This window comes from Scylla paramamosain, chromosome 11, assembly GCF_035594125.1.
Source record: "Scylla paramamosain isolate STU-SP2022 chromosome 11, ASM3559412v1, whole genome shotgun sequence".
Taxonomy (NCBI): domain Eukaryota; kingdom Metazoa; phylum Arthropoda; class Malacostraca; order Decapoda; family Portunidae; genus Scylla; species Scylla paramamosain.
Window position 1 is genome coordinate 19,091,023 of NC_087161.1, and position 27,400 is coordinate 19,118,422.

At 45.2% G+C, this 27,400-nt stretch overlaps 1 protein-coding gene across 1 annotated transcript; it reads right to left on the bottom strand.

The window, feature by feature from the left end:
* Window positions 1-10,107: 10,107 nt before the first annotated feature.
* Window positions 10,108-27,378, bottom strand: LOC135105019 (peroxidase-like). Its single transcript, XM_064012904.1, has 15 exons — window positions 27,222-27,378; window positions 23,649-23,821; window positions 22,846-23,017; window positions 21,870-22,004; window positions 21,371-21,522; window positions 20,698-20,845; window positions 18,950-19,061; window positions 18,674-18,800; window positions 18,300-18,406; window positions 17,497-17,683; window positions 17,021-17,147; window positions 16,301-16,421; window positions 14,963-15,053; window positions 13,057-13,235; window positions 10,108-12,384 (listed from the first exon to the last, which is right to left on the bottom strand). The coding sequence occupies exons 1-15, from the start codon at window positions 27,271-27,273 to the stop codon at window positions 12,114-12,116; spliced, it is 2,154 nt and encodes a 717-aa protein (XP_063868974.1). The 5' UTR covers window positions 27,274-27,378; the 3' UTR covers window positions 10,108-12,113.
* Between the last annotated feature and the right edge of the window lie 22 nt (window positions 27,379-27,400).

Consider the following 27,400-nt stretch of genomic DNA (forward strand, 5'->3'; position numbering starts at 1 on the left):
ACTCCACTCCACTCCCTCTCTACACAAGTGGATATATTACTAAGGTACCGTCTGTCGTGTCTTGTCTGCCCTTCCCCTCCCTTCTCTTCCCTTCCATCCTCTTCCCTTTCCTCTTTCCTTCCTTCCCATCCCTTCCCTTCCCTTACCTCTCCTCTCCTCTTTCCTTTCTTTCTTTTCCTTGGTTCTCCTCCTCCCCGTTTTCTTCCCTCATTCTTCCTTTCTCAAAGCTTCCTTCTATATTATTTTCTCCGCTTCCCTTCCCTTTTCTTCCTTTTCCTTTCCTTCCACTCTTTTTTTCCTTCCTCTTCCCTTTTCGTCCCTTCCCTTCCCATCCCTCTCCTTCATTACCTTTTCTTCCCTCTTCCTTTACCTTCCCTTTCTTTTCCTTCTTGTCCCTTCTCTTCCCTTTCCTTCCTTCCTTCCCTTCCCTTCCCTTTCCTTCACTCTCTTCCCCCTCCCTTCCCTCCACTTCACTTCCCTTCCTTCCCTTTCCTTCCCTCTCTTTCCCTTCCCTTCCCTTTCCTTTCCTCTCTTGCCCTTTTCTCCCTTCTTCTACCCTCCCCCTTCCTTCCCCCTCCTTTCCCTTCCCTTCCCTACCCTCCCCTCCCCTCCCCTACCCTCCCGCACGGTCCCCTTCCATGCAGACAGGTGGAAAGGGAATGGACAGGCGTATGCAAATTCCGAGGTTTACTAGCGGGCTTTACAAACGAGAGAGAGAGAGAGAGAGAGAGAGAGAGAGAGAGAGAGAGAGAGAGAGAGAGAGAGAGAGAGAGAGAGAGAGAGTAATGGAGAGTGAGTAACAAAGAAACCCAACGAAGTAATGCAAAAAATTTAATTGATAGGTCGAGGGGGAGCGCGGTAGAGAGAGAGAGAGAGAGAGAGAGAGAGAGAGAGAGAGAGAGAGAGTAGTGGACCCACTAAACAACAGAAAGAACAGGTGAAGGAAAAGAGATAGAGAGGGGGAGAGACAGAGGGAGGAAAGAGTAAAGAGAGGAAAGCAAGTACGTAGGAGAGAGAGAGAGAGAGAGAGAGAGAGAGAGAGAGAGAGAGAGAGAGAGAGAGAGAGAGAATAGGAGGAAAAACTTAACACCCACTTTGCTTTACCTCCTCTTTTCTTCACTTTTCCCTCCACGCTTCTACCTTTCCCTCCATTAACTTGTCCTTTCTCTCCTCTTCTCCTATTCCTCTTCCTCTCCCTCTCCTTGCCAAATGTAAAGAGATAGAGGAATGTACTCTCTCTCTCTCTCTCTCTCTCTCTCTCTCTCTCTCTCTCTCTCTCTCTCTCTCTCTCTCTCTCTCTCTCTCTCTCTCTCTCTCTCTCTCTCTCTCTCTCAAACAGTATACACGTCTTTGATCCAGTCGTGTGTGTGTGTGTGTGTGTGTGTGTGGGTGTGGGGGGGTGGGATTGTCTGTTTATCGCTGTGTGTGTGTGTGTGTGTGTGTGTGTGTGTGTGGATGTGGGAGTGGATTTTCTGTTTACCGATGTGTGTGTGTGTGTGTGTGTGTGTGTGTGTGTGTGTGTGTGTGTGTGTGTGTGTGTGTGTGTGTGTGTGTGTGTATGCGCACGCGAGTTCATCATCACTTTTTTTTTCTCTTCACGTATTATCATGTTCCTCCCCCACCTCCACCCCTCTCTCTCTCTCTCTCTCTCTCTCTCTCTCTCTCTCTCTCTCTCTCTCTCTCTCTCTCTCTCTCTCTCTCTCTCTCTCTCTGCAACAAAGGGGAAAATACGCTCTTTCTAAATTGTCTGTTTTTTCTCTCTCTCCTCTTTTTTTATGTCATAACAAAGACCAAAGAAAAATTTCGGCCGGGGTCATTTAGTTCTTGATTTTTATTTAGTTTATTTATTTTCTTTCTTTAATTGCGGAAAGAAAAAAGAGAAAGGACACGTTTTTTTCTCTCTCTCTTCTGATTCCTTCGTTTTCTTTGTTTCACTTTAGACTTTTTCTCGCTCTCTCTCTCTCTCTCTCTCTCTCTCTCTCTCTCTCTCTCTCTCTCTCTCTCTCTCTCTCTCTCTCTCTCTCTCTCTCCAGTCTCTTCTTTTGGTTCGTTCTTCCTATCGACTCCATTTTTTTCTTTTCTTTTGTTTCTTTCTCTCTTTCTTTTTAGTGATTGTTGGTCTTCGTGTTTTTTTTTCTTTTTTTCATTTTTTCGTCCTTCGCCCTTCAGTCTTTCCTGCAGTTTTTCATTTGTGTATTCTGCTTTTTTTTATTCCTATCTTGCTTCATTGTTTACTCTCTCTCTCTCTCTCTCTCTCTCTCTCTCTCTCTCTTCTCCTCTCTCTCTCTCTCTCTCTCTCTCTCTCTCTCTCCTCTCTCTCTCTCTCTCTCTCTCTCATTTCTATTTCTTCCCACATTATTATATCTCTTTCCGCTCCTTTCTTTCATCCCTTCTCTTTCTTGTTTTCCTCTCCTAACTTCATTTTCCTTCCCTTTTCTTTCTTATTCTCCCCTTTCCTCTTCATTCTCCATTTCATCTTCCTCTCCTTCTTTCTTCCCCTCATCCCTCCTCACTCTCTCTCTCCCTCTCATTTTTCCCTCCATACCCACCCATCTCTTCCTCCTCTCATTTCCCCCTTTCTAACTCTCCTTTTCCAACCTTCTCTCCCCCCCTCCTTCGTCCTCTTCCTTCCCATCCCCTCCTCCCCCTTCTCCTCCACCTCCGTCTGCGTCCTACCGTGTACTTTTCATTGTTTGGCCCCGAAGTCCTTTGTAATGAGGCTTTAGATCATGGCGGAGTGGAAGAGAAGGAAGAGGAGGAGGAAGAGGAGGAGGAGGAGGAGGAGGAAGGGGGGGAAGAAGTTAAGGGGAATATTCCTAGGAGTTAGTCTTCCCTGATTAATGAGTACCCGCGGTTAATACGCTTCTGGGGGGAAAAGGGGGGGGGTGTTGAAGATGAGGAAGCGATGAAAAGTATGGAAGGAAGGAACGAGGAAGAGGAAAGAGAATGAAGGGAAGAGCGGGAGGAAGGAATGTAGGGGATGTCATCTGGAATTCAGCGTGTGTGTGTGTGTGTGTGTGTGTGTGTGTGGTGCTCAGTGAGACGCGGAGGTAATTACAGGATAATTATAAAAACGTAATTAATAACAAGTAATTATAATTGAAGTTGTTCCTGGTGGTGGTGGTGGTGGTGGTGGTGGTGGTGGTGGAGAGGGGATGGGGCACGAGGGAGTAGCAATTACAGTGGCAGAAGTAATAAGTAGTTTAATAAGTTGTGGCGATGCCGGTGATATTATTGAAGAATTATGGTTGTTGTAGGTGTAGCAGTAGTGGTGGTGGTGGTAGTAGTAGTAGTAGTAGTAGTAGTAGTAGTAGTAGTAGTAGTAATTGTGGTGGTGCTGGTGGTAGTAGTAGTAGTAGTAGTAGTAGTAGTAGTAGTAGTAGTAGTAGTAGTAATAGTAGTAGTAGTAGTAGTAGTAGTAGTTAGTAGTAGTAGTAGTGTTGGTGGTGGTAGTAGTAGCAATAGTAGTAGTAGTAGTAGTAGTAGTAATAGTGGTAGTAGTAGTAGTAGTAGTAATAGTTAGTAGTAGTAGTGGTTAGTAGTAGTAGTGGGTAGTAGTATCACATCAGCAGCAGCATCAGTAGTAATAATAGGAAATAGTAAGATGAAATAGCTGCAGTAACTGTATGAATATTAACAGTAATACGTAGTACAAAACAGTAGCAATAGTGAGGATAGCATCCATTCTGAGCACCACGTAGCACAACACACACACACACACACACACACACACACACACACACACACACACACACACACCTGTGCTAATTGTGGATGCAAATCAGAGCTTTAATTTGCTTATGCATTATTTTTTGTGGTGATGTGGGAGAGAGGGAGAGCATGAAAGCTTGGGAATGGACGGATAATGGTAGCTGTAATGGGGGGTGTAGTGGTGCGCTCTCTCTCTCTCTCTCTCTCTCTCTCTCTCTCTCTCTCTCTCTCCTCTCTCTCTCTCTCTCTCCTCTCTCTCCTCTCTCCTCTCCTCTCTCTCTCTCTCTCCTCCGTTATCGCCTGTTCCCCCAATTCCCTCGGTCTCACCTCCGCCGTTGAGGGATATTTGCATTTTATTGCATTCTTGCCTTCATTCCGTTGCTACAAAACCCTGCTTGTAAATAGACTTTTCCTGTTGCCTTTTTTGTCCACTTTTTGTTTGTGTTTTGTAATGATTTCGTCCTATTGTTACGGTTTTTTTTCTCTCATTTTTATTCCACGAAGCTTTTATTTTTATTGCTAGGTACTATGATTTTTATTTTTCATTTGCTAATTTATTATATTGAGGATTGATTTGATTCACTCACCCTTTAATGCATTGGTCAGGCGAGAACTACTGAGATTAAATTATTTCAAAGATTTGTTATATGTGAATCCCTTCGATAAATGTTTTATTTTTATTTATTTATTATTTTTTTATTTATTTATTTATTTATTTATTTATCTATTTTTATTGTTGCCGTTTGCTGTTGTTGCTGCTGATGTTGTTCTTAGCGGTGGTGATGGTGGTGGTGGCTCTGGTATTCATGTTTTTTGTTGTTGCTGTTGCTTTTGGTCCTGTTTTTCTTGTTATTGTTCTTGTTGTTATTGTTGCTGAGAGAGAATAGACACGAAGTTATATGATTTTGTTGTTTTTTAATTCGGACCAGTTTTTTCTGTCAGTAGTAGTAGTAGTAGTAGTAGTAGTAGTAGTAGTAGTAGTAGTAGCAGTAGTAGTAAGCAAGAAAGAGCAAAAATTATCATATCAAAAGAGTCATGCAATTGAAAGTGAACAGAAGAAAAAAAACGGGCGACAGGGGAAGAAAGAGGGAGAGGAGGGATAAAGGACGTAGAATGGAAATGCGGAGGGAAAGAGAAAGGGAAGGAGGGAGAGGTGAAAGGAAGGCGAGGAAGTGATGGACGTGAATGGCAGAGTGTAGAGGGAGTGGCGGATTGATGGATTGGTTGTAACAGACTGGGCGCCGCGCCATCACAGGCCAGGCGGCGGCGGGCATCCATCACAGACGGGAGGATAAAACAACACTGAACACGCGGAATTTAAAGTAGAATGAATCTGAACTCCATAAACAGGCGACGAGCGATGCTGAATAATCAAAGCGGTCTGCATACTGAGAAACAGTTTTTAGAAAGGGAATACAAGCAAGGATAGGATGAAGAGTATGAAGAGAATTGTAGCCATTCAACTGAAACAAAATTTAAAGTAGTACTACATAAAGAGGAGACGATTAATAGACATCAGTAAGGCAGTCTGCATATTGACAAACAGGTAATCTTATGGAGGGAATACAAGCAGGGACAGGATGAAGAGTGTTTACTGTAGCCATCCCTCGAACGCATAGAATTTTAAATAGAATGAATCACCGTAAAGAAGCGACCAGTGATGCGAAACAGTTAAGTGGTCTGCATATTAAGAAACACGGATGAAGAGTGCCTGATGCGGCCATCTCTCTCACTCCGGTCAACAGATACGAGTACACGAGAGCGAACGAAGCAGAAGGCAAGTCGGCAGCCACATCCGCAGCATTTAAAATCAATCGGATCGAAAGCTGAGCGTGTGACAAATGGCAGTGTCCGAGAAAGTGACTCAAGATGGACTATTGGATTATAAAACTGTGACCTCGTGACCTGTAGTGGCAGAAGATGATGACCAGCGACTGTCGGTGAGGTGAAGAGGCAGCGAGATGAAGAATGGGTCAAGGAGGGGCAGAGAGAGGAGGAAGGATGAGAGTATAAAGAGGAAGAGGAGAAAAGAAGGAGTGCAAGGGATAGGAGAGAGGGGAGAGGCAAAAGGAAAGAGAAGAAAAGTGCGGTACGAACATGAGGGGAGAGGGAGTGAGTGAGAGGATGCAAGGAGGGGATGTGGGAGAGAGGGACAGACGTACAAAGAAGTGAAAAAGGTTGGTAAAAGTAGAAGGAGGGGAAGGAGAGTTGAGAAAGAGAGTTAAAGGGCGGGACAGAAATGAGGGAAAGGAGGGAGAGGGGAAGGTGGAAGAAGGGAGAGGAGAAGACTGGGGGTAAGGGGGAATGGAGAGAAAAGTCAGAGGAAGAAAGGAAAAGGTCCACAAGCAACTCCCAGACGTGAATGCAGTAATTTTCTCTCTGTTCATTTAAATTTCGAGAAAACTTACGACTTTCTGGGCCAAAATTACTGCTAATTCCAACACTTGTATTATTTCCATTTGTGAGGCGAAAAAAATGTAAAATCGTCAGTACTGTTATCCATTTTAACTTTTTTTTCCAGAATTGTATGAATAATTAATTATGCGAGACTTGCTTTAATCAAGTTTTATTCTACTCGATTTTTTTTTCCCTTGTACTGTTGCTGCATATTTTACGAGCCTCTATTTTTGTATATTTTTATTTATGTACTTACTATTTTCATACGCTGCACTTTTACTGTCGTTTATTTCCCGTTAGTTGAGAGTCGTTTAGCGGGACGATGCTCACTCATGCTAACTCATAAATGATATAAACTGGAAAGCGATAGTTTTTTTTTTATATACATTTTGATGCACGTAACGCAGAATTATGGACCGACACGGGCAGAGTGACGAAGATATTCTGCTGTGCATTAGCTGGACTGCCTCGCCTCGCCTCGCTGAACTTTAATACTGACTCAGCACAACAACGCGCCCTCAGCATGAAGACATTTACTGAGTCAGGAAAGTTTGCCGTCTGGACCGTCTGTGCCGTATGTGCATTTTCAGCTGAAACAATTTATAAAACTGAACGGAAATGCGCATCATTGGGCTAGAATATTTGCCTACTGGTCTGAAATATTTGCAGAATGAAAACTTAATATATTATTAACGCTTTTTTCAATCGAGATATTAATTAAAAAAAGAAAAAAAACTCAACAGGACAGAGCCACACATTCTTATTCAAATGCTTGCTGGATAAAATATCCCAACAAGTGAACATTGAACATTCCTACGCAGCTTCAGTCAAAGGATGTATTAAATGGAAGAAGAACAAAGGCGTGCATGCAATCCCTTGGCTGGGAGCCGCTTCCAATCAGGGAGTCGCCGCGCGGGACGGTTTGCAGAGAGCAGCCACCTTGAGCGTGTTATTGATGTCAAATACGGGAGGCAGGATGCGCTGAGGCCTTGCTCGGGGAATAGGGCTTAGGGATGCGCCTGGCGCGGACCAAGGAATGGAGAATAGGGCTGGAAATGAATCTAAGGGCTAGCTAGAGTATAGGACTGAAGCTGGAGCTGAGGGATGGAAGATGTGGCTGGGGATGACAGTGGAGGTATGGCTAAGGGCTGGCCGGGGGAGTATGGCTAAGGGCTGGCCGGGGGAGGATATAGGGGCAGGGTCCTGGGAGGCTTGCCGTTAGAGCCGCGGCGCCGCCATGCACTAAGCCCCGCTAAGGACGTTGACACAACGCCGCGACACGCTAGGCAACACGTGTGGGAAAGTTTTAAGTCTCCTCAGCTTTTTCCCCTTTTCTTCCCCCTCCCCTCCAGTGAAAAGTTAATCTCTGAAGCTAGTGTTCACTTCGCAATATATTTTTTTAGATTTTTTATTTTATTTTTTACTTATTTACTTTTTATTTTTTTTTCCTTTTTTTCATGTCAGCTTTAATGCTTTACTTGCTACTGCCGCTTAACATCTTTCCCCCCCCCCCCCCAAACCATCTGTCCAACCACGACACCCGGATCCCGCCTCTTCCGGCTTACAGTCATTAGGTACTGAGGCGGAAGACACTCAGGTGACAAGAGCCTCTAGTCAGGTGATCATCAGGCTACACAGGCCTCAGACCATAAAGGCCTCAGGATGTCTAGGTACACTCGGAGAATTGATTTCAGAAGCCACCTCCAGCCGAATTTTACCCCCTCTGTGCTGTTATATGTCTGACGTCTGAATGCCAAGGACTTCTTTTACTAGCTGGTAGATGGATCCATAGAGACACTAAGGAGGTATGAGAGAGAGAGAGAGAGAGAGAGAGAGAGAGAGAGAGAGAGAGAGAGAGAGAGAGAGATAGTGTTGATTTCTGTATCTGCAAACACATAACATATCACTATTACACAGCGCTGACCTTGGCAACAAGTATGCACTTCTTTGGTTAAACATGACAATTGTCAAAAACATACATTGGGTAAACTAATATACACATAACTAACAAAGAAATATAAAAATATATGATTTTTGTCTTCCATGTGTGTGAGCATGGGTGGTGTCAGGAGGCCTACTGAAGTGAGGGTACCTGACCTCAAATCTTTCACACACACACACTAGCAATGTGACTAAGATTTACTGAAATGCTATGCGTAAACTTCCAATTCGTTGTCGTTTTCTGTTCGAAAATTAGAGAATCCGAGAGTTGGCGACGTGTTATAGGCAGATTTTTTTTTTTTCCACTTGGTTTGAGTTTGCGCTAAAGTTCACTCCCAGACAGCCACGTTCATTCTAAATGTGGTTCAGTTTCATGTTCACCAAATCTTGAGCAAGAAAAGTGAATTAACAAAATGTCTGGAAACAAACTGTGCTATCACTTGTGTTGTGTGGCTCTCGCCGCCACGCTGCAGGAGGCTCCCTCCCGCCTGCGCCTCAGCGTGAGGGAGCCCCGCCGAGGGTGCATGCCGTGGTTCCACAAGAAGTGCACGGTGGCCACCTTCCGCTTTAAGGAGGCTCACTGGCAACAGGAAGCCTCTGGGGAGTACGAGCAGATCGCCGAGTGTGGGTTGAAGGATCTGACGAGGCTGAGACGCCTGGCAGCTGATCTGCCCGTCAAGATAAAGTACTGGACCAAGGGGCGCCCCATCAAGGAGCTCCTGCAAGTCTCGCTGGGCGTACTGCTGGACCAGCTGGAGTGCAGCCCCTCCTCCGAGGCCCGCTTGGCATTCACTGCCACAGGCCAGGAGCAGCGAGTTTCTTGGCAGACAGCGAAGCACCAGGACGGTGCTGGTGCCGACCCGCGTCTGAGTCCCGACGCCATAGAGGACTTGGCTGACACTCCCCTGGAATACGACATGTGGAATTCGGATGGCGAGAACACTCCCGTGGAGGAGGACCTGGTCCCTGAGACTCCTGCCACTTGCTTCACGAAGGACATGGAAGGCGCTAACAAGAAGTGGGTGACCTTCAATTCCACTGATAGGACGCTGCAGCTTCCTCGCCATACCGAGGATGAGGCCTCGGCGAGGTGGCGAGGCCCCGGGGCGTGGAGCAACGAGGACGACCTCCTAAGTCTCCGCGCCCTGCGCATCGTGGAGGCCATCCAGCCTGTGGTGAAGAAGGTGCGGCTTCCCGAGGGTCCTCGCTGGTGGAAGCAGAGCAGCTCTGGTATTGCTGCTGGAGCTGTGACCTGCCCTGATGAGCGGGCCAAGCAGCAGGACACTGGCATGCTTCCTCCAGACTGGAACCTACCTTCCTTCCGAGGATGCAATGCCGTGCCTCGCCGCCGTGGCGGGAAAGAAGCGGGGCTGCCCAGTGCGACCCTGTCTATCCCCCGCCGCCGTGATGAGGCATACGCGGGGCTGCCGAAGGTGCCTTTGCCTTCCCCCCGGCGGAGTGGTGGAGCAGCGAAGGGCAGTACGAGGTGGCGGCTCCGCCCCTTCTCCACTTTCGTGGCGGCCTTGGGTTACATGATTTTCATCCCGTGGCTCGTCACCTGGGGCAACAACTTCTTGACCGCCATTACTGGACGGGTAGATGCTTGGGTGCGCATGTGGTGGAGTGGATGAACTTTTGGTGTGAGTGGATTCACGTGCTTCCTTCATTAAGCCTGTATCGTGATGTGCGAACAGGCTTAGTCTAGATGCATTTGGTGACCAAGTTACTTGTGACCCAAACATCCCGAGGTACTTATAGTCGCAGGCTTCCTTAACCTGAGCACCACCTGACTCGAGGCCCTTATGACCCGAGTAGTACTGAATTTCTTGCTATTATTACTGTTACGTTATGATACTACTACAAATTCATAGACTTCTTACTATACACAATGCAGAGAACTTTCCAATATATATATATATATATATATATATATATATATATATATATATATATATATATATATATATATATATATATATATATATATATATATATATATATATATATATATATATATATTACACGCAGTCATAGAAAGATAGTCAGAGAAAGTCCTCGTATTCAAAACACCTTTATTCTGACCACCACAGAGAGCTCCCTCTCCCTTTACGCGGTGCCAGTCAGGCGACAACGAGAGCCCTGTTGAAGGGTGTGGCCAGTGACCCCTCGCTGCACGATACAGAAACGATCCCTGCCACACACGGCCGCGGGACATAGAAAAATATATAGCTTTCCATCCACGTGTGTTAAGCTTAATGCACGTGTGTAGATAACAGTATAAACGTCAACATTACGATAACATTCTTGAAGCTTGCAACAAAGAAATTAACAATTCATCCAAACATTAACGACCACTCCTTAGATTCACGGGAGGACAAACAGCTTACCCTTGAGCACCACCCGTCTATCCACGCAGTCACCACCTCCCTTTGCACACCATACAATGCTGTGTGAACCTTGCAAGATATTTATCACTAAACCTGAATATAGAGCGTATGTTGTAACAGTATCCTAACAATATTATAACCCTAACAGTATTATAACTGAAGGCAATTATCAGTGTCTGAACAAACAAGTTACTCAATGCCATCACTATCAAAAACTAATATATCTACTACATTTCACTCAGACAGAATTACCTCAAAAACAATAACATTTGGTTACTAGACTTTCTTTAATTCCCTCCCCAGCAGGCCGGAGGAAGGAGAGGCCACGGCGCCCCCACACAGCTTCCCTTGTTGACCGATGTCCTTGATCACGGTGCATCCCCAGCCCGCCGTGAGCCTCAAACACAAACACAGTGACAGACACACGCAGACTTGTAGCAGCAACGCCAAACAGACTCAGATGGACGGACGAAGGGACTGCACCTCCAAGCTCACGGCGAGTAACGAGGAGTGGGAGCTGTAGTACAAACGGACGGAGCTAGACGCCGCAGGAGAGAGAGAGAGAGAGAGAGAGAGAGAGAGAGAGAGAGAGAGAGAGAGAGAGAGAGAGAGAGAGAGAGAGAGAGAGAGAGAGAGAGAGAGAGATTATGACAAAAGCAGATAAAGGAATAATTAAACGAAAGAAATGGAGGAGAGAAGAGAGATGAGGATGAGAAAGTCTAGGGAGAGATGATGATATTCCCAGGTGGAAGAGAAGAGACCAAAGGAAGAACGAGATGGATAAAATGGGAAGGAAAAGAAGGAAGGAGAGGAAGAACGAGATGGATAAAATGGGAAGGAAAAGAAGGAAGGAGAGGGACAACTTTACATCAAGAGAAGATGAAAACTTCTGTGAAAGGTGCAAGGGAGTATACCTGGGAAAACGTCACTTCATGAATGTTCAACTGTTTGGTTGGGGAAAAAAAAATAGGCGGGAAAAAAAAAAATTGCGAAAGGCCAAAAGGAAAGTGATCAGCGGGGGAAAGGGAAGGGAAATTTATATAGGGGAGAAACAGCAAAAGAGAATACACTGCAAAGGTGAAATGGATATGAGAGCAAGGGATGTGCATGCGAGGAAAGGAGAGAAAGACAAGGAGAGGAATAGGAGAGAGAGGGAAACGTGTGCGAAGGGGGAATACCAGAACAGAAGAGGAGAGGAAGAAATAGGGGAGAAGGAAATCCGAGAAGAGGGAGAGACTTTCGAGACGGAATAATAAATGGCGAAGGAGGAGAGTAAGAAATGTGCGGAAAAAAGAAGAAACTAATAAGCAATTGAAAGAGGAATAGGAGAACGAAAGAAAAGAATAAGGAAATGTGCGGGAAGAAAACATAATAAGCAGTTGAAAGAGGAATGGAAGAAAAAGAGAATCGAAGACAAACAATAGCGAAAGAAACTGCGTCTTTTCTATGATCCTTCACCTTACCCATCCATTTACGGAAGAAAGGAGACAAAAGAGAATATAAATAAAGTAGAAGGATTAATAGTAAAAAAAAAATTGGAACGGGACATAATTAGAGGAACCTATTAATAATCCCTCTCTCCATCCTCGCCTGCCCAGACATAATTATAACTTACTAATACTCCCCCTCATCCTTACTTCCCCCTAATCTCCAGCACGAGGCATTAAGTCCCCCTCCTCAGAGTTCAAGGTGCGGAGTTTCGTCTTTGTGGAGGACGGAGGCTGTGTGCTGTACTTGATCCCCCTCCTCTTCCTCCTCAGCCTTGACTTCCACCTCTTCACTTTCCTCTTCCTTCTTCGGTTCCTCCTTTGCCTCTTCTTTTTCTTCCACCATCTCAGCCTGCTTCTTGCCTTCCGTCTTCACCTTCTTCATCTTCTCTATGAGTGAAGTGTCCTTCCACGCCGTCAGGTTCCCGCCGCGCAGCTCCTCGCACGGCACCAGCGGGTTGCTATTTGAGAGAGAGAGAGAGAGAGAGAGAGAGAGAGAGAGAGAGAGAGAGAGAGAGAGAGAGAGTGGTCGGGTGAGCCAAGAAATCCCAAGATATATTGCCCGACGATAAATTATTGGCACAGAGTTATGATAGCAGCAGCAGCAGTGGTAGTGGTAGTGGCGGTGGTGGTGGTGCTGGTAGCTGGAGCAGCAGTTTAGTTCCTTTTTAAAACGTGGACCATTGTGCTGTGGCAGGAATTTTAACGTGTCTGTGCATATTGAATGTGTGTGTTGAGTGCGTGGATTACTCTGGGCATTGTACATTTATTCTATATTCAGAGTTTGGCTAAAAGTTTTTATTTATAAATAAATAAAGTTGAATGTATATCTGCAAGTGTACGTACTATATGCCTGTGTACGTTACAGGACGTGCACCCAGCCCTCTTAATTCAAGTTTGTATCTCGACTCTTGCATTGGGGGACAGCCACACCAGTACCAGTTCTAAATGTGCTCTTTCCACACTATTTCCCATGTAGGTGTTAACCAATTGAAATCACATTGTTTTATCGCTGCAGCAGCACCATCACCACCATCATACAAATCCACCTGTTTTATCCCTGCAGCAGCACCATCACCATCATACATATTCTCCTTTACATCCACCCTTCCATTCTCCTCCCCTCTACTTACCTGTCGGAGGGCGGGAGGAAGGAGTTCTTGGGCGTGGCGCGGAGTCCGGGCAGGTTGGCACAGAGGAGGTGGGCCAGCGTGACGCCCTTGATGTAGGTCTTCTGCTCCACCGTCATCAGGCTGGACTCGTGCTCCCAGAAGAGACGATTGCCGGTCTTGAGTCGCGCGAACTGGTCAGCCTGGAGGGGAGAGAAGATGTGAGGAGAGAAGCTGATTGATTGAACAGCCGAGTGATGATGGCGCCGTACTTAAAAACATTAAGCAACAATAATGAAAAATACATATAAAAGCAGAAAGATAATATGAAACCAAACTAGACTCGTAGGAAGAAAAGAAGCAACAGCAATGAAAATATAAAAGCAGAAAAATTATAAAAGATATATGAACGCAAACTAGACTCGAAGAAAAGCAACAATAATAATAAAAAAAAGAATATAAAAGCAGGAAAATATATTGGCAAGAAATTATATGAAGTCAAACTAGACTCGAAGGAGGAAAAGAAACAATAATGAAAAAATAAATGCAGGGAAATATTATATAAAAACAAACTAAACTCAAAGAAAGAAAAAAAAGCAAAAATAATGAAGTATATAAAAGCAGAAAAAAAAATGAAAACTAAAGACTTAAAAGAAAGGAAGGGGGTCATTTAGTGGGTTAAGATATTGTCAATGGAGGGGAAGAGAGGGAAGGCGTGAAGGGGCAAGTGTGAGCAAGGTGAGCGAGGGACAGGTACTCGAGCTGATGGAGGATAAACACCACTCAAACACCATTCTGATCGTGGAAGAGACGGACGAGGAGATAGAGACGGTAGCTTAGTGTGGGGATTAATACATGAAATACGGGGAGGAGTTGTAGTGGTCGTTTATTAAGCAGAGATAAGCGTGATGACGTGACTCGCCGCTGGTGTGGTGACTGAGACTCAAAGAGTAAGGATGACTTTTTTCATTTCTGCAACGACTAACTTTTTCTCTTTCATTTCCGCAACGACTAACTTTTCCTCCTCTAAAATAGTCTTATATCACGGTGAATCTAACTTCCTTTTTCCTCTTCTTATCTCACTTTACTCCCAGCCTTTTAAGTCATTCATTTTCTCCATTTCTCTTCATAACCTGCAGTTCCCATCAGTTCCTCAATTCTAGAAGCTTACGTCCCCTCCCCCTGTCTCTACCTCCCCTCCCCTTGTCTCTACAACAAAGTAAACGTAAAAAAAAAAATTAAAGACCACCACCATTTCATGCCTTGCTCAAGAGAAAGGAAAAAAAAAAAAAAAAACTTTAGTCCAATTCTCACACGGAATATTTAAACAGTTTAACTTGAAGGGAAATTACATTATGTTCCCGAAATCTTTTGGGAGTTACAACACCGGTCTATCAGGGACGGGTAGGGAAGAGAAGGGGTTGGGGAGGTGGGAGGGGATTGATGCGGGAGAGGAAGGCGGTAAGCGGAGGCGGCAGCACAAGGCGGGGCTGTGTTATGACAAGGTGTCGCAGAAGAGAACCTAGGTATAAGGGTGAGTAGGAGACAGGGAAGGGAGGGTGAAGGGAGAGGGAAAAGAAGGGAAGGAATAAAAGGAAGAGAGGGAAGAAACGCCGCCAGTATTGGTTCAGCGTCTTCGTACACCGTCTTCGTCATGGTGCGGGTGTTTTCAGAGTGTAGTGATCACCGTGCAACTGGCAGAGGTGAGAATAAGGCGAGGAAACGTGAACAGAGGGGGAGGGGAAAGGTATAAAAAGATTGATGGGGAGCGAATGAGGCACCGTAAAGAGAAAGAGGAGATAGAGAGACCCTGGCTAATGGGAAACTAACAGACAATCTAGTGAATCCAAGCGGGCATTTTTTTTTTTTTCAGTAAATAAAAAAAAACGACACGCTCTCCACTCATTCATTCCCTCACTCACTCACTCACCAGGAGGCACGTGTAGGTCTTCCCCACAACACCCTCGTCAGTATCGTTCTCCAGCACCGCCACCTGCAGGTCCACGTCGTCCAGCTCGTCCCTGCAAGCCACAAGGAGCAGAGGTCATCGAGAGTACGGGGAGAGGGGGAGGCAAGGAATGGGCGGGAGTCATCACGAATACAGGGAAGCAGGAATGGGGTGGGGGGTTATCACGAGTACAGAGGGCAGAAATGGGCGGGGGTTATCACGAGGGTGCAAGGGAGAGGAATCATTGCGAGGTCACCGAGAGGCCTGGGTTACTGAGAGGTCACAAGAAGCTGCAAGTCTTAAGAGGGTCATTATGTAGCAGGGAAAGATTTCAGGGAAGAAATTTCGTGGGTTAGAAGGGTCACGGTTCTCCCCTGAGGGTTTAACATACGACCTTGCAGCAGTTGATAGGGATGGAAGGCTGGGAGGTCACAGGAAGTTACGGAAGGCCAACGCCAAACAACCCGGGTTTAGTTTTTAAAGGTCATCAGGTCACAAAAGTTTGATGAAAAAGAACATACGAGAAAAAAGTAAAACAAAAAAAAAAAAGACTGGTGGGAAAATACTACAGCGCTATATCACAGCGGCAAAGGTCATTCAAATAGGTCCGACGCCATAATGTAGCAAACGGTGGTGCTGGAAGAGCGAAGTGGGCCTAATGTAATAAACGGAATAACAAACATAGGGTCACCCATAGGCTCACCCGTAGCGCGCGTCACATCACGTCTTATGTCATCATGTGTAAACCTTGATCGTGATGACCTTGTGGCCGAAGCTACCCGATGGCCTGTGTCTCGCCCCCCCGGTGCTATTATTCATTTTTTATCAAATGTCCCGTCCACTTTAAAGGGGAAATACGTTCAACTGTTGTTGAAACTTAATGCGTAACAATGCCATCCCGGCGTGCCTTAAAGCCGAAAAACTGTTGCAAATTACGTAACCCTGGAATGGATGCCTGCAGTTTTTGCAGCGATCCTGCGGCAACCTCCCCTCCCCGTCCCGCCACATACGATTATTATTATTTCGGACTATTTCAACCAATAAAATTTATATATTCTTACTCCAAGGGTTAAACTACGTGGGTTAACTGGAAACAACCATAGATTACAAAACATAAAACACCTGTACGAATACGTGTCGGCAGCCACACAATAGACATACATATATATATATACGAGTACATACGTACGTACATTCATTCATTCATACATACATACAACCAGCCAGCCACACGTACACAGACAGGTAAAGCAAACCATACACAGTAAACACACGTACGTACACGTTGAGCCATACGTGCACACAAGCCTCGCCACTCACTGGTAGAGTTCCTTGAGGTCCTTCACGAGCTCTTTGTCCAGGCCACGCTCCAGGTCCTCCCAGGTGTTGTAGGCGTGCTTGTCGTCACAGAAGCGCCGCCACACCACGTAGCCAGCCACACCTGCACAGGAGGGGGATCAGTACCAAAACTCACCCCACCATCTTAGATATTCTTCTCCATAGTTTTACTTTTTTTTTTTTTTACTTATTCATCTTTACTTAAATTAACTGAACATTGTTTTTGGTATGGGACACGAATACATCATGTCATGCTATGCATCATGTCATGCTAACTCATGCGACTCGATCATCTATAAAGGCAGGCAGGCTCTCTCTCTCTCTCTCTCTCTCTCTCTCTCTCTCTCTCTCTCTCTCTCTCTCTCTCTCTCTCTCTCTCTCTCTCTCTCTCTCTCTCTCTCTCTCTCTCTCTCTCTCTCTCTCTCTCTCTCTCTCTCTCTCTCTCTCTCTCTCTCTCTCTCTCTCCTAAACAAGCTTGCGTTGTATTTAGATTTCAAGCCCTGATTTTACAAGCGTTTTGGTTTTGTGGTTTGGATTCGTTTTATCTGGTCATCGTTTTCCCTCCCCCTCCATTTCTCAGCATCACCTTTACCTTTCACTAATAGCAAACCTTCATCCCAAGATATGGAAAATTTTCTCTACATCGTCCTGTTCACGTGATGCTATCCATGTTAAGAGACCCCTCCCCACCACTCCCCTTACCCTGGTCACGGCCGCGCTGGATGTCCATGGCCAGCAGGTCGTAGTAGGGGTCGTTCCGGATGGACTCGTAGTGAAGGGAGTCCACCAGCTCGGTCTTCCCCTGTTCCTTCTTCCACTCAGTCGTCATCTGCGGCGGGAAGTCTTTAGTTTACCCTCATGCGTGCTGGTTTCTCAGTTACGGAAAAAAAAATGGGTTATTTTAAGGGAAGACTAATACTTACTGCAATGCAACGTGAATTGGCTTCTATGGTTTTCTTTGTTGAAAATATTTTGAAAGGTCATATTTGCTCGTTAGGAAATAACTACGAATTAAGGGAATATTACTGAAAATTATACGGTAAATCTGTAAATCTGTAGAATCCGTAAATCTAGGATTCTTTCTTATGAAACACCAGAACAAGCCTCTAAAACTACATTGAAACCACACGTTTACCCTTATGTCGTCAACATGTGGCACTTTTCATTGCAGTACTCACGGCGGGGTTCCTGTACGAGGAGACAGCGAAGGAGGCGAGCACTCCTGGGTTGACCTCTGCGATGTAGCCAGAGCCGGGCCCCTCGGCGCCAGGCTGCAGCGTGTGCTTCTCCACGGCGGGACGTCCCATCAGCAAGGGCAGGTACTCATTGTAGGTCACGTGGTCATACGAGGCCACTACGATGCGTCTGGTCAAAGGGGGGGTGGGGGTAGAAATTTAGTCTGCACCAATTGCTACACTACCGGGTGGTGGGATTGTAAACAGTAAGTAAAAATGGGAGATGAAAAAACTATCAGAGCTTAAGAGTCGCATGGACGATATTGAGCTGTACAGAATTCATGAAACCGTAATAAATGATTAACCGTAATAAATGGAGAAGACACCAACACAACCTAGGAAGCGTGATAAGCACAAAAGGTATTTGGTTTCGTATGGAATGATACAAGCACTATCGCTGTCACCGATAACAGTCACCAGCAGGCACCAGCAGCTACACGCTAATTACTCCAGTAGGAACACGTCTTTGAATTAAGTTTACCAGGGGACTGTGGAGCTTTCTTTACCAAGGCAGTCAATCAATTACTTTTTTTTTTTTCTCTCTCTCTCTCCCCGCCGCAGCTGCCGTCGAGAAATGCCAATATCTTATTTATGCCCATTCATCTTCATCTACTGTATCTTCCTGTAATCATGTTTCGCTCTTTCCGGCTAGAGAGAGAGAGAGAGAGAGAGAGAGAGAGAGAGAGAGAGAGAGAGAGAGAGAGAGAGAGAGAGAGAGAGAGAGAGAGAGAGAGAGAGAGACTCACCTGGCCTCGTTATACAGCAGAGGATCATCGAAGTGCGGGTTTATCTCTGACAAGACCTCGGCAATGCGGTTATGTTCCAGCACCAGCAGAAGGCGAATTCCAGCCACCTGCAGCAAACATACAAGAGTAGCACTATTATGCCTTCATCGCCTAACCCGTGCAATATAAGGGGTTTTCCCAGATGTGTAGATTTGAGTTCCCAGATGTGTAGATTTGAGGGCAGATGCGTTAATAGGTCAAAGTTGTCTTTTAAGTTGAAATATCCTTTGTGCGTTATCCATACTGCTAATCCTCGTGTATTATACGTATATACAGCAACGCTTATCAAATTTCTTAACGAAAATTGATAAGCTTTCCTTGGTGTAGTCACTCACCCAGTCGTCATCCTCGTCAAGCTGGAAGCAACCTTTAAAGCTCTCCGGGGCAGCACAGTCTCCCACCTTTGTGTCTTTCTTCTTTTTCTTCTCTCCCTCCTCGTCATCGTCTTCATCCCCGGGTGCCCTACGAGGAGGATAGGAGGATAAGCAACCCAGTAGGAATTAATCACATTGTCAACACTAGACTGAATAAGAGGCGGATACAAATGTGTAATGGATTAAATGAATATAGACAATGAGGGAGGCGGGTTGCGATAGTGTAGTGCCACTTACTTAAGGTAACCGAAGTAGCCAGTCTTGCGTTGGAAGGCGACCTTATCCGTGGAGCCGTAGACAGGTGTGGCGTCCAGGTAGGTGGAGACGAGGGACAGGGACTCGCGGTGGCCTGAGAAGAGAATGACAATGACTGAATGAGTGATTAAACAATAAATGGAGGAATTAGATGCGCTTCGAGATCATGTGGCACCATCCATAAGAGGAGAGGGAGAAGAACTGAAGAGGCAGACCAAAAATGAGGAAGGAAGGAATGAAAGAGGATGAGGAACAGCTTTGTAATGGAAGTGTTAGTGGGGAAGAGAAACAGGAATGGATTTTTTTGTTTTTCTCAGGACGGTGGCATGGTTTATAAACTGAAGGCAAGCGTTTACCAAGGTACGTGGAATACTTGTGCTTGATTGTGGTGAAAGGAAGAGAAAGTCACACCGTAAGTATTTTGAGTTAAGGAGGTGGAAATGACGCCACCAAATGTTACTCGTATTGAACGAAATACAGGTGACACTAACGAGGAAGAGGTAGAGTACAGTGCAATTATAAATGCTAACGAGGAAGAGTACAAGGTAATTAAAGTGTGCTAATCGATATATAGCAGGCGTGTATCTTCAGTAGAGGCGAGGGAAGAAAGGGAGTAAATGTACAGAGAATAAGTAAATGAAAATAAGGAAGATATGGGAAACTTAAAACAAATCTATAAGCGAGAATAAATAAACCTAAAGAAACCAAACAGTGGAGAGTTGAAAATAATCGCATAAAACAAATCTATAAGCGAGAATAAATAAACCTAAAGAAACCAAACAGTGGAGAGTTGAAAATAATCGCAGGGAAGGAAGAAGGCAAGGAGTCAAGCAAGGCAGGCAAAAATAGAATAGGGACGTGAGAGGGCGTGAAAGTAAATATGTCCAGAAAGGGAAGGGGAGACAGAACGAGGAAAAAATACCGTGACAGTAAAATAGATGATGCGGGGGAAGAAATAGGGGAAGACTTTAAGGGAAAACGTACACAGCTGGAGACTACGACGAAGAACGTGAGGAGATAATAGAATACCAGAAAAAAAAAAAATGAAGACTGGAGATCGTGATGAACAAAAGTACAAAAGTTAATAATAAAGTTCCGTGAAAACTAAATGCGAGATGTGAGTGAATCAAGGAAATGGGTGCAAGAAACAAATAAAGGCTGGTGGGTGGCGCTGGTGGGTGGCACAAGGATGAAACAAATCCTGGAAATTCGTGACAGAACAGACAATACCAAAAAACAGAAGGCGAACAGGAGAAAAAAAAAAAAAACAATAGGAGAGAAAAGGAAAATAAAAGAAAATGCGAAAAAAAAGGAAAAATGTAAAGCTCACGATCAAGAAAAAAAAAGTAGGAAATGATATTGAAGTTACTCAAGGCAGGGAAAGTGTTGGGTTAAGATCATTCACGAGAGAGGGAAAAAAAAAAGTGGCGCATTAGAGGGAGGAAAAAGTGGTACATTAAAATTATTCACGAGGGAGGAAAAAGGTGTTAAAAGGAACGTGTTAAGATTATTCACGAAGGAGAAAAAAGTGGCAGTGGAAAAAGTGGCAGTATTAACGACGGAGAGAAAAAAATATATATATTAAAGTTGTACGTACACAAGGGAGGAAAAATTTTTAATTTCACCAGATGAAAATAGTGGAAGAAATTTCACCAGATGAAAACAGTGGAAGAGACTGAAGAAAATCACTCACGAGGGATGATAGAAAAAAAAAGTTAGCGTTAGGTTACCTAGGATGGCCTGGGCTCTGGCGGAGCGGCGATAGTTGATGCAGGGAAGGGTGGCGTGCAAAGGGTCGTCCTCTGCCACCTGAATGGGGTCACAGTCCTCTGCTTCGGGGGTCTCGCAGCAGTCCACACCCTCCGCCAGTGGTGACTCCTGAGGATGGCAAGGAGGAAGGGGAGAGGGGATTGAAAATATGACCAAGAAAAAAAAGTTACAAGGAGGGAGGGTACGGTATGGTACGGTACGTGTGTGTGTGTGTGTGTGTGTGTGTGTGTGTGTGTGTGTGTGGTGGGGGGGGGCTACACTACTTTTTTTGCATTTTTTGTTTTTTCTTTATCCAGTCACTCTTAACTTTCTCATCAAACCTGTTCTGCACTCCTTCTCTCTCCCTCCCTCCCTCCCTCCCTCCCTCCCTCCCTCCCTCCCTCCCTCCCTCCCCCATCCCACTTGCACCTCTCCCGCCTTGCCCACCTACCTGCTTTCTCTACTCCCACAAGCTGCCTCCTACCTGCAGTTAAGCAGTAAAATAAATTTATGAATAGTAGATTTTGTTTGCCTGACTTGAAATAAGAGTATACATTTGGTTTTCTAATTAGATCAGTGAATTTGATGAAATAACGAATCCATTGATGAACCTGACCGGGTACACTGAGTAGCAGGCCAGACTGGCGCACTCACCGGGATGCTGAACACGTCCCGCTGCATGAAGTGCGCCCACTCGCCGAACAGTCCCGTGACGGCCGGCCGCTTCAGATGCTTCCGCAGCACCTCGGCCACGCGGCGAGCGGAAGGCAGCTTCCCGCCCTTCACGGAGCCACGCGAGGAGAACCCTGCATACACACAGTCACGTTATTTGATTGGACTATCCTCTTGTGGCGGAACATCTAACCGGTCATGCCTAACTGTCGTTCTTTCCGTTTACACTCAAGAACATAATGCCGAATTGCAATGGTTAAAAAACAAAAACGACATTACCTCACAAACCATAACTGCACTCCTAACCTGGCAATAGTTTTTATATTCATTTTATTATATACTAATTGAACACCGCTTGTACTCACGTCTTACACTACAAAATGTACAAACTCCATGTTGTAGATATATTCTGCCAATTGTCCTAAAATCGCTATCAGCTACCAATGAACCAGTCGTCCGAGTGGGACCGTTCTTTACGTACCGTCTGAGCCCATCATGGACGTCTGAAGGCGGAGGAACTTTGACCCGACAGAGCCCAGGTCGGGGGACTCCTGGTTGACGCAGGAACCGTCCACATTGGGGTAGGGCGAGCCAACCATGCAGCGGAACGACATGACTGAGAAAAGAGGGGGCGGGGGGGATTATAGTGGTAGTTTTTACAGGTGTGGGTGTTACACGAAATGTTTACAATAATAGGAGCGGGTCATCGCGGTCCTGGTTGTGATGAGGGTAGCGATAGTAAGTGTTGCAGAAGTAGTTGTACGAGTGGTAACAGTAATAGGCCGTAGTAGTTGTGGGTCATTGTGGTCATGGTGACAATGGTTGTAACAACAGTAGGTCGTTGTAGTAACAACAACTACTAAAGTTAGTGTAGGTAGACGTCAGGTGTGAAGGTAGTGAAGGTCAGGTTATGGTGTGACTTACGACAGTAAAATCAAAGGAAATTACGTGTATAGTAGCTTATCTTGGGTCTCTTCCTGTCCTGCCTCACTCTGCCTCACACTATCAAACCCTCACTACAAACTATTGCTTCACTATACCCACAGCCTCATCATCTTCCCCTCACTCTAATCTACTTCACTCCCATCCTTCCATCCCTAAAGCAACAACCCTTTACTTTTACACAACAATCCAGTCGCTCCACATCGCTCAACCACACCTGTCTCTCACCTGTCCTCATATCCGTTCACCTCTCCACATTCACCTCTCCTATCCACCACTTCCTTCGCCCCTGTCACTCACCCAGTTTCGACATATTCACCCCTTTCTACCCATCACCTGCCTCGCCCTCTCCACATTCACCCATTCCTACCCAACCTTTGCTTCGCTCCCCATCATTCACCCAGTGTCGCTATATTCACCCCTTCATACCCAACACTTGCTTCTTCCCATCCCTCATTCATTCCTCCACATTCACCTCTTCTTAAACAAACCCTGCTTCGCTCCCCATCACTCACCCAGTCCCATCTCCTCTGCTAGCTGCTTGTCCACGTTGATGAGAGGCAGTACGTGTTTCTCGAGGCCCTTGAGCAGCCAGTCCTCAGCGCATCTCTTGCCAACACGGGTCTTCCTTACTAGACCTATAATGGCCTGTGACGCCGCCTCCAGGAGCTGCCCTGTTCGCGTCACCTGAAGAAGGATAGGTGCTAGTGAAAGTGTAACTAACAGAAAATGGAAGTGGCTGGTTTAGAGTCGACGCAGGTTGTTTTTGGGCTCAGACAGATAGAAGGTTGAGAAAGAAAGAAGTGAATTAAAGTGATTTTCAGGGATAAATGAAAAGTACTGTCACAATTATGGGTGCTTAAGTGGTAAAGTTTGAGGTTAAGACACATCAAGATTTATGAAGAAAGAGTAAGGTAGAAGTGATGATTAGAGACATGACAGAAAAGCACTGTCAAAATTATGAGAAATTGTATAGGTGGTAAGAAAAGACGAGTATGGGTGCTTAAGTGGTGAAGTTTGAGGTTAAGACGCATGGAGATTTATAGAAGAAAGAGTGAAGTAGAAGTGATGATTAGAGACATGACAGAAATGCACTGTCTAGATTATGAGAAATTGTAAATGTGACAAGAAAAGACGTGTGTGAAGACGTAAACGAAGGTGAAGACAAGCAATTCATGAGGACTGGCATTAAAGAAGACGGCATTATTCAAAATCAGCTCTTTCCCTTGCCATAATTTAAAGCTCTTACACCAGCCATCCTCCGTAAACAAGAAAAAAAAGAAAAGCAGCACATACAGCAAGCCACCACTACACTTACATTCTTCAGGAGTGGGGAGAAGTTGGAGTACTCTGGCTTCCCTTTGAGGTCCTCTTCTGCCCAGCGTGCTAGCATGACCTCCTTGGCAGCCTCGTATCCCTGGTGCAGCATGGAGCCTGCCGTCCGCGCGAATCCCACCTCGATGCATTCTCCCTCCCTGTCCGCGTACGCTCCTGAAGAAAAACAAAGTATGATATAGAATAGTAGAAATAATGGTAAGTGTTACGGTAATAATGGCTAGTTTCAGTAAAGTTCAAAAGCAGCAATGATCGTGCAAGCATGTGATAGTAGGCCATTTAGTAGGCCGTGTATTCTGTAGCCAGTAAAACATTCTGTAACAAGTAAAGCACACTAGTCACGTTTTACGGTTTCAAACTAGGGCACTTAAACACCAACGCCACTACATTTAAATTTTGTAGTTGTGTTACATCAAGTTTACGCCACTCCCTTGATTTCCCCCTTCCTTTGTGTTTATGGTTGAGCTGAACGACTTTCTTCACCTCGAGGTCTTCTTTGTGACATGGCGACAGGGTTGAAGGCGGATGGAAAATGGAAAGTTGAAGAAGCAACGTAGGATATAAGAGAACAAAACCAAGGCCAGATGAATGAAAAACGAGGAAAGAAAATTTAATGGAAGAAAATTATAAAAGACAAGAGAACACATCATGAGTACGGAGGTGTGGAAGGAGAAACAATGCGAAGGAAAGTGAAGAAAGTGACGATGGGAAGTATGCAGGAAAGTGAAGAAAGTTAGAGTAACGATAATCTAGATGGAAAGGAAACGAGGAAGAACAAAGGAAACTGAGATGGTATAGCTAAGTAAAAAGTGTATGAAAGGAAGGGAAACAAGGAAGAGCGAAGAAAAGAAGTGGTAGAGGAAAATACGCGAAGATGTAGGAAAGGAAGGAAGAGGAAGTAAAGAAAACGGAGCTGGGGAGGAGGAAAGAAAGAGGAAGAGGGAGGGGAGTAAAGCTCCGTCGCACACTCATGATCAGTGTCCCCTCCCTCAGCCCCCCCACCTCCCTCCATTATGCACCCACATCACATCACATTCCTCCTCCTCCACCACCACCACCACCACCACCACCACCACATTTAACGCCACACATCACAAACTGGAACAATTTTACTACATAGAAGTACAGCTACTTTCACCCACCCCCACCAACCCACCGCACACACACTTTCCACTGCTGTGTCATCCAAGCAAACTGAAGCGTGATAAGAAATGGTCTCTACAGCTTACCAACACTGCTTCCCCTCTACTACCACCACCACTACCACCACCACCATCATCATTAAAGCAGTATTTGGTACAGCTTACCAACACTGCTTCCCCTCTACTACCACCACCACAACCACCACCACCATCATTAAAGCAGTATTTGGAAATATTCGACTTTTCATCACAAAGAAGGGATGACAATTTTATTAGGAAAAGAAAAAAGGGCCTATTTATAACCAGAGCCAAACTTTGTTCAGTAAAATAAGACTAGATTATCTGCTTCCTTTTTCAAATAATTACACTTGGTATATAATATCCACCCACTTAAAAATTATAATTAAGGCTACCTTCAGTCTCTGCACAGTTAGTAACGACGTGAGGGGGCACTTAGCAATAAGCCTTAACCGTGCCTTCAATCTCTGTACAGTTAGTAACAACGTCAGGGAGTAGTTAGCAATAAGGTATTTGATGGAGGAGGAGGAGGTGGTGGTGGTGGTGGTAATAGTGGTAGTAGTAGTGGTAGTAGTAGGAGTAGTAGTAATGGTGTCTTAAATGCAGGTGAAGTTGCGGCTGCGTTGATGAGGTGCGAGGTGAATGGCTGTCGTGGGTGGGAGGGTGGATGGATGTGTGGACGGGTGGTGGGCGTGTGGGCGGGTGAGGTGCAGACTGTAACGGGTAGGAAGCACAAACTAGCTCGTCAAGAAGAGGGCGAGTGCTCAGATTAAGTTATTTAGTGGCTTTTAAGCGAAACACGTGGTGGTGGTGGTGGTGGTGAGTAGGAAGGCGATGGGTGGTGGAATAACTTCGTATAGGCGTTTTTTTTTTTTATCGAGTTATTTTTCCTGTGTGACTTAGCAAGTAGTGAGACCGTAAAGGTTTTGCGAGAAAGAGATAAGATGATGACTGTTCTTGAAGATAAGATGACTAAACAGTTTTAAACCTTGTTAGTGAAAGCGAGAAGAAAAAGCATGTTAGTGAAAGGCAGAGAAGAAAGGTAGTAGTCTCGTTAGAATTTCAAGATCAAAAAAAATCGACACGCATACTAACTTGTCAATATTCTAACCCTGAAAATAAGACTACCTGTGAGACTGAGCGCCAAACAATACAACTACGGTTCGTGCCTGTGTACAAATACGACTCCGTACACATCATTACTGGAGCCTGACACGTGCACACACACACGTATGCACACACTTGTACACACGTAAACATCGAAAGATCAGAATTCACACACACACACACACACACACACACACACTTCTAACAATGTAAACGGTGAGTGTTGAACCTCCAGTTTTTCTCATCCATATTGCAATTTTTGAAGCTACGTACTGCTGAAACAACTTGAGATGAGGTGGAGGTAACAAGGTTTAGAATTCTTTGGCAACAACCTGTGTATGCATAGATCAATTACTAACCTATACTTGTGCTGGTATAAATGTTTCATACAGAAATTATACTTACAGCAAAATTACGTTTGCTAAACTCGTTAACAGGTTAGATAGCAAAATATATATAACGAGTTTCATTAGTAAATTTATACCGGTTAAATAGCTTAGGGTCATCTTAACAGTAAGGTATGCATGTGGTCGCTGTATTAGGAGAACCAGATTGTAACAAGGTACAGACAACTGGTTACGGTAGTATTATAGTTATCAAAGAATGTTTTGTTCTCTCGTCACAAGGCCACAAGCAAGTCATTCAAAGCCTTCAGACTCCACCGTTAACAGACAGACACGTCACCTAGGAGACACAGGTGAATAGTTACATGCACACACACGTACACATACATGCATGCATACATACACACACGTGTAACCCTTCCACCTCCCTCCATTCTAACCGCATTCCCAAAATCCTGCCTCAGTGAACGGGCTAGGTTATGAAAAAAAAACAAAAAGCTCAGGTGTATGGAGGGCCATGCCAGTGTATGGGGATTGGAAGTCTTCTTACCTGAGCATTCAATTCCCTATCCAGTCCATCCAACGGTACCGCCGTCACCTGTGCGGCGGCCCCCCATTGGCCACGTGTCTAGCACAACGCCAAAACTCGTACACGATTGGCCAGAACCGCGGCGAGAGTGCCAGCTGTAGCAATACTCTCAACGTTGTGTTTATTTTCACATTCCAGGTAACCGAGTAAAGCGAATCTTTATACCGAGCTAAAGATGAAGAACTAAATTCAGCGCGTGCATTGATATGTTACGCAATGACTCATTCTTATCGTTACCAGGGACGTGGGTGACAACAACCACCACCATCACCACACACGCCGGTGCCACTAACCAGCTGTCAGATCACCTACACCTTGACACGACCTGTCGCCACAAAGAGACACTCATCACTCACCACACAGGAGCACCAGCAGGGCCAGCAGAGGGTAGAGGCGAAGAGTCACCATGTTTTAACTAAGGCAGACGGGCAGTAGGAGGATGTATGAAGCTGCTTGTCTCCCCAGCCACCACCAAGTGACTGACCTCCATCCTCCTCCCTCCTCCCTACTTCACCGCTTCTCTCAAGAAAGGGAG

What these genes read in the sequence shown, in the direction of transcription:
- LOC135105019 (XM_064012904.1), bottom strand. Translation starts at nt 27,273, where the DNA reads ATGGTGACTCTTCGCCTCTACCCTCTGCTGGCCCTGCTGGTGCTCCTG. An exon ending in AGCAGAGGAGATGGGACTGG is followed by an intron (nt 22,005 to 22,845) that starts GTGAGTGATGGG and finishes CTCTTTTCTCAG; the next exon opens with TCATGTCGTTCCGCTGCATG. An exon ending in GACCTCAAGGAACTCTACCA is followed by an intron (nt 15,054 to 16,300) that starts GTGAGTGGCGAG and finishes TGTGGCTTGCAG; the next exon opens with GGACGAGCTGGACGACGTGG.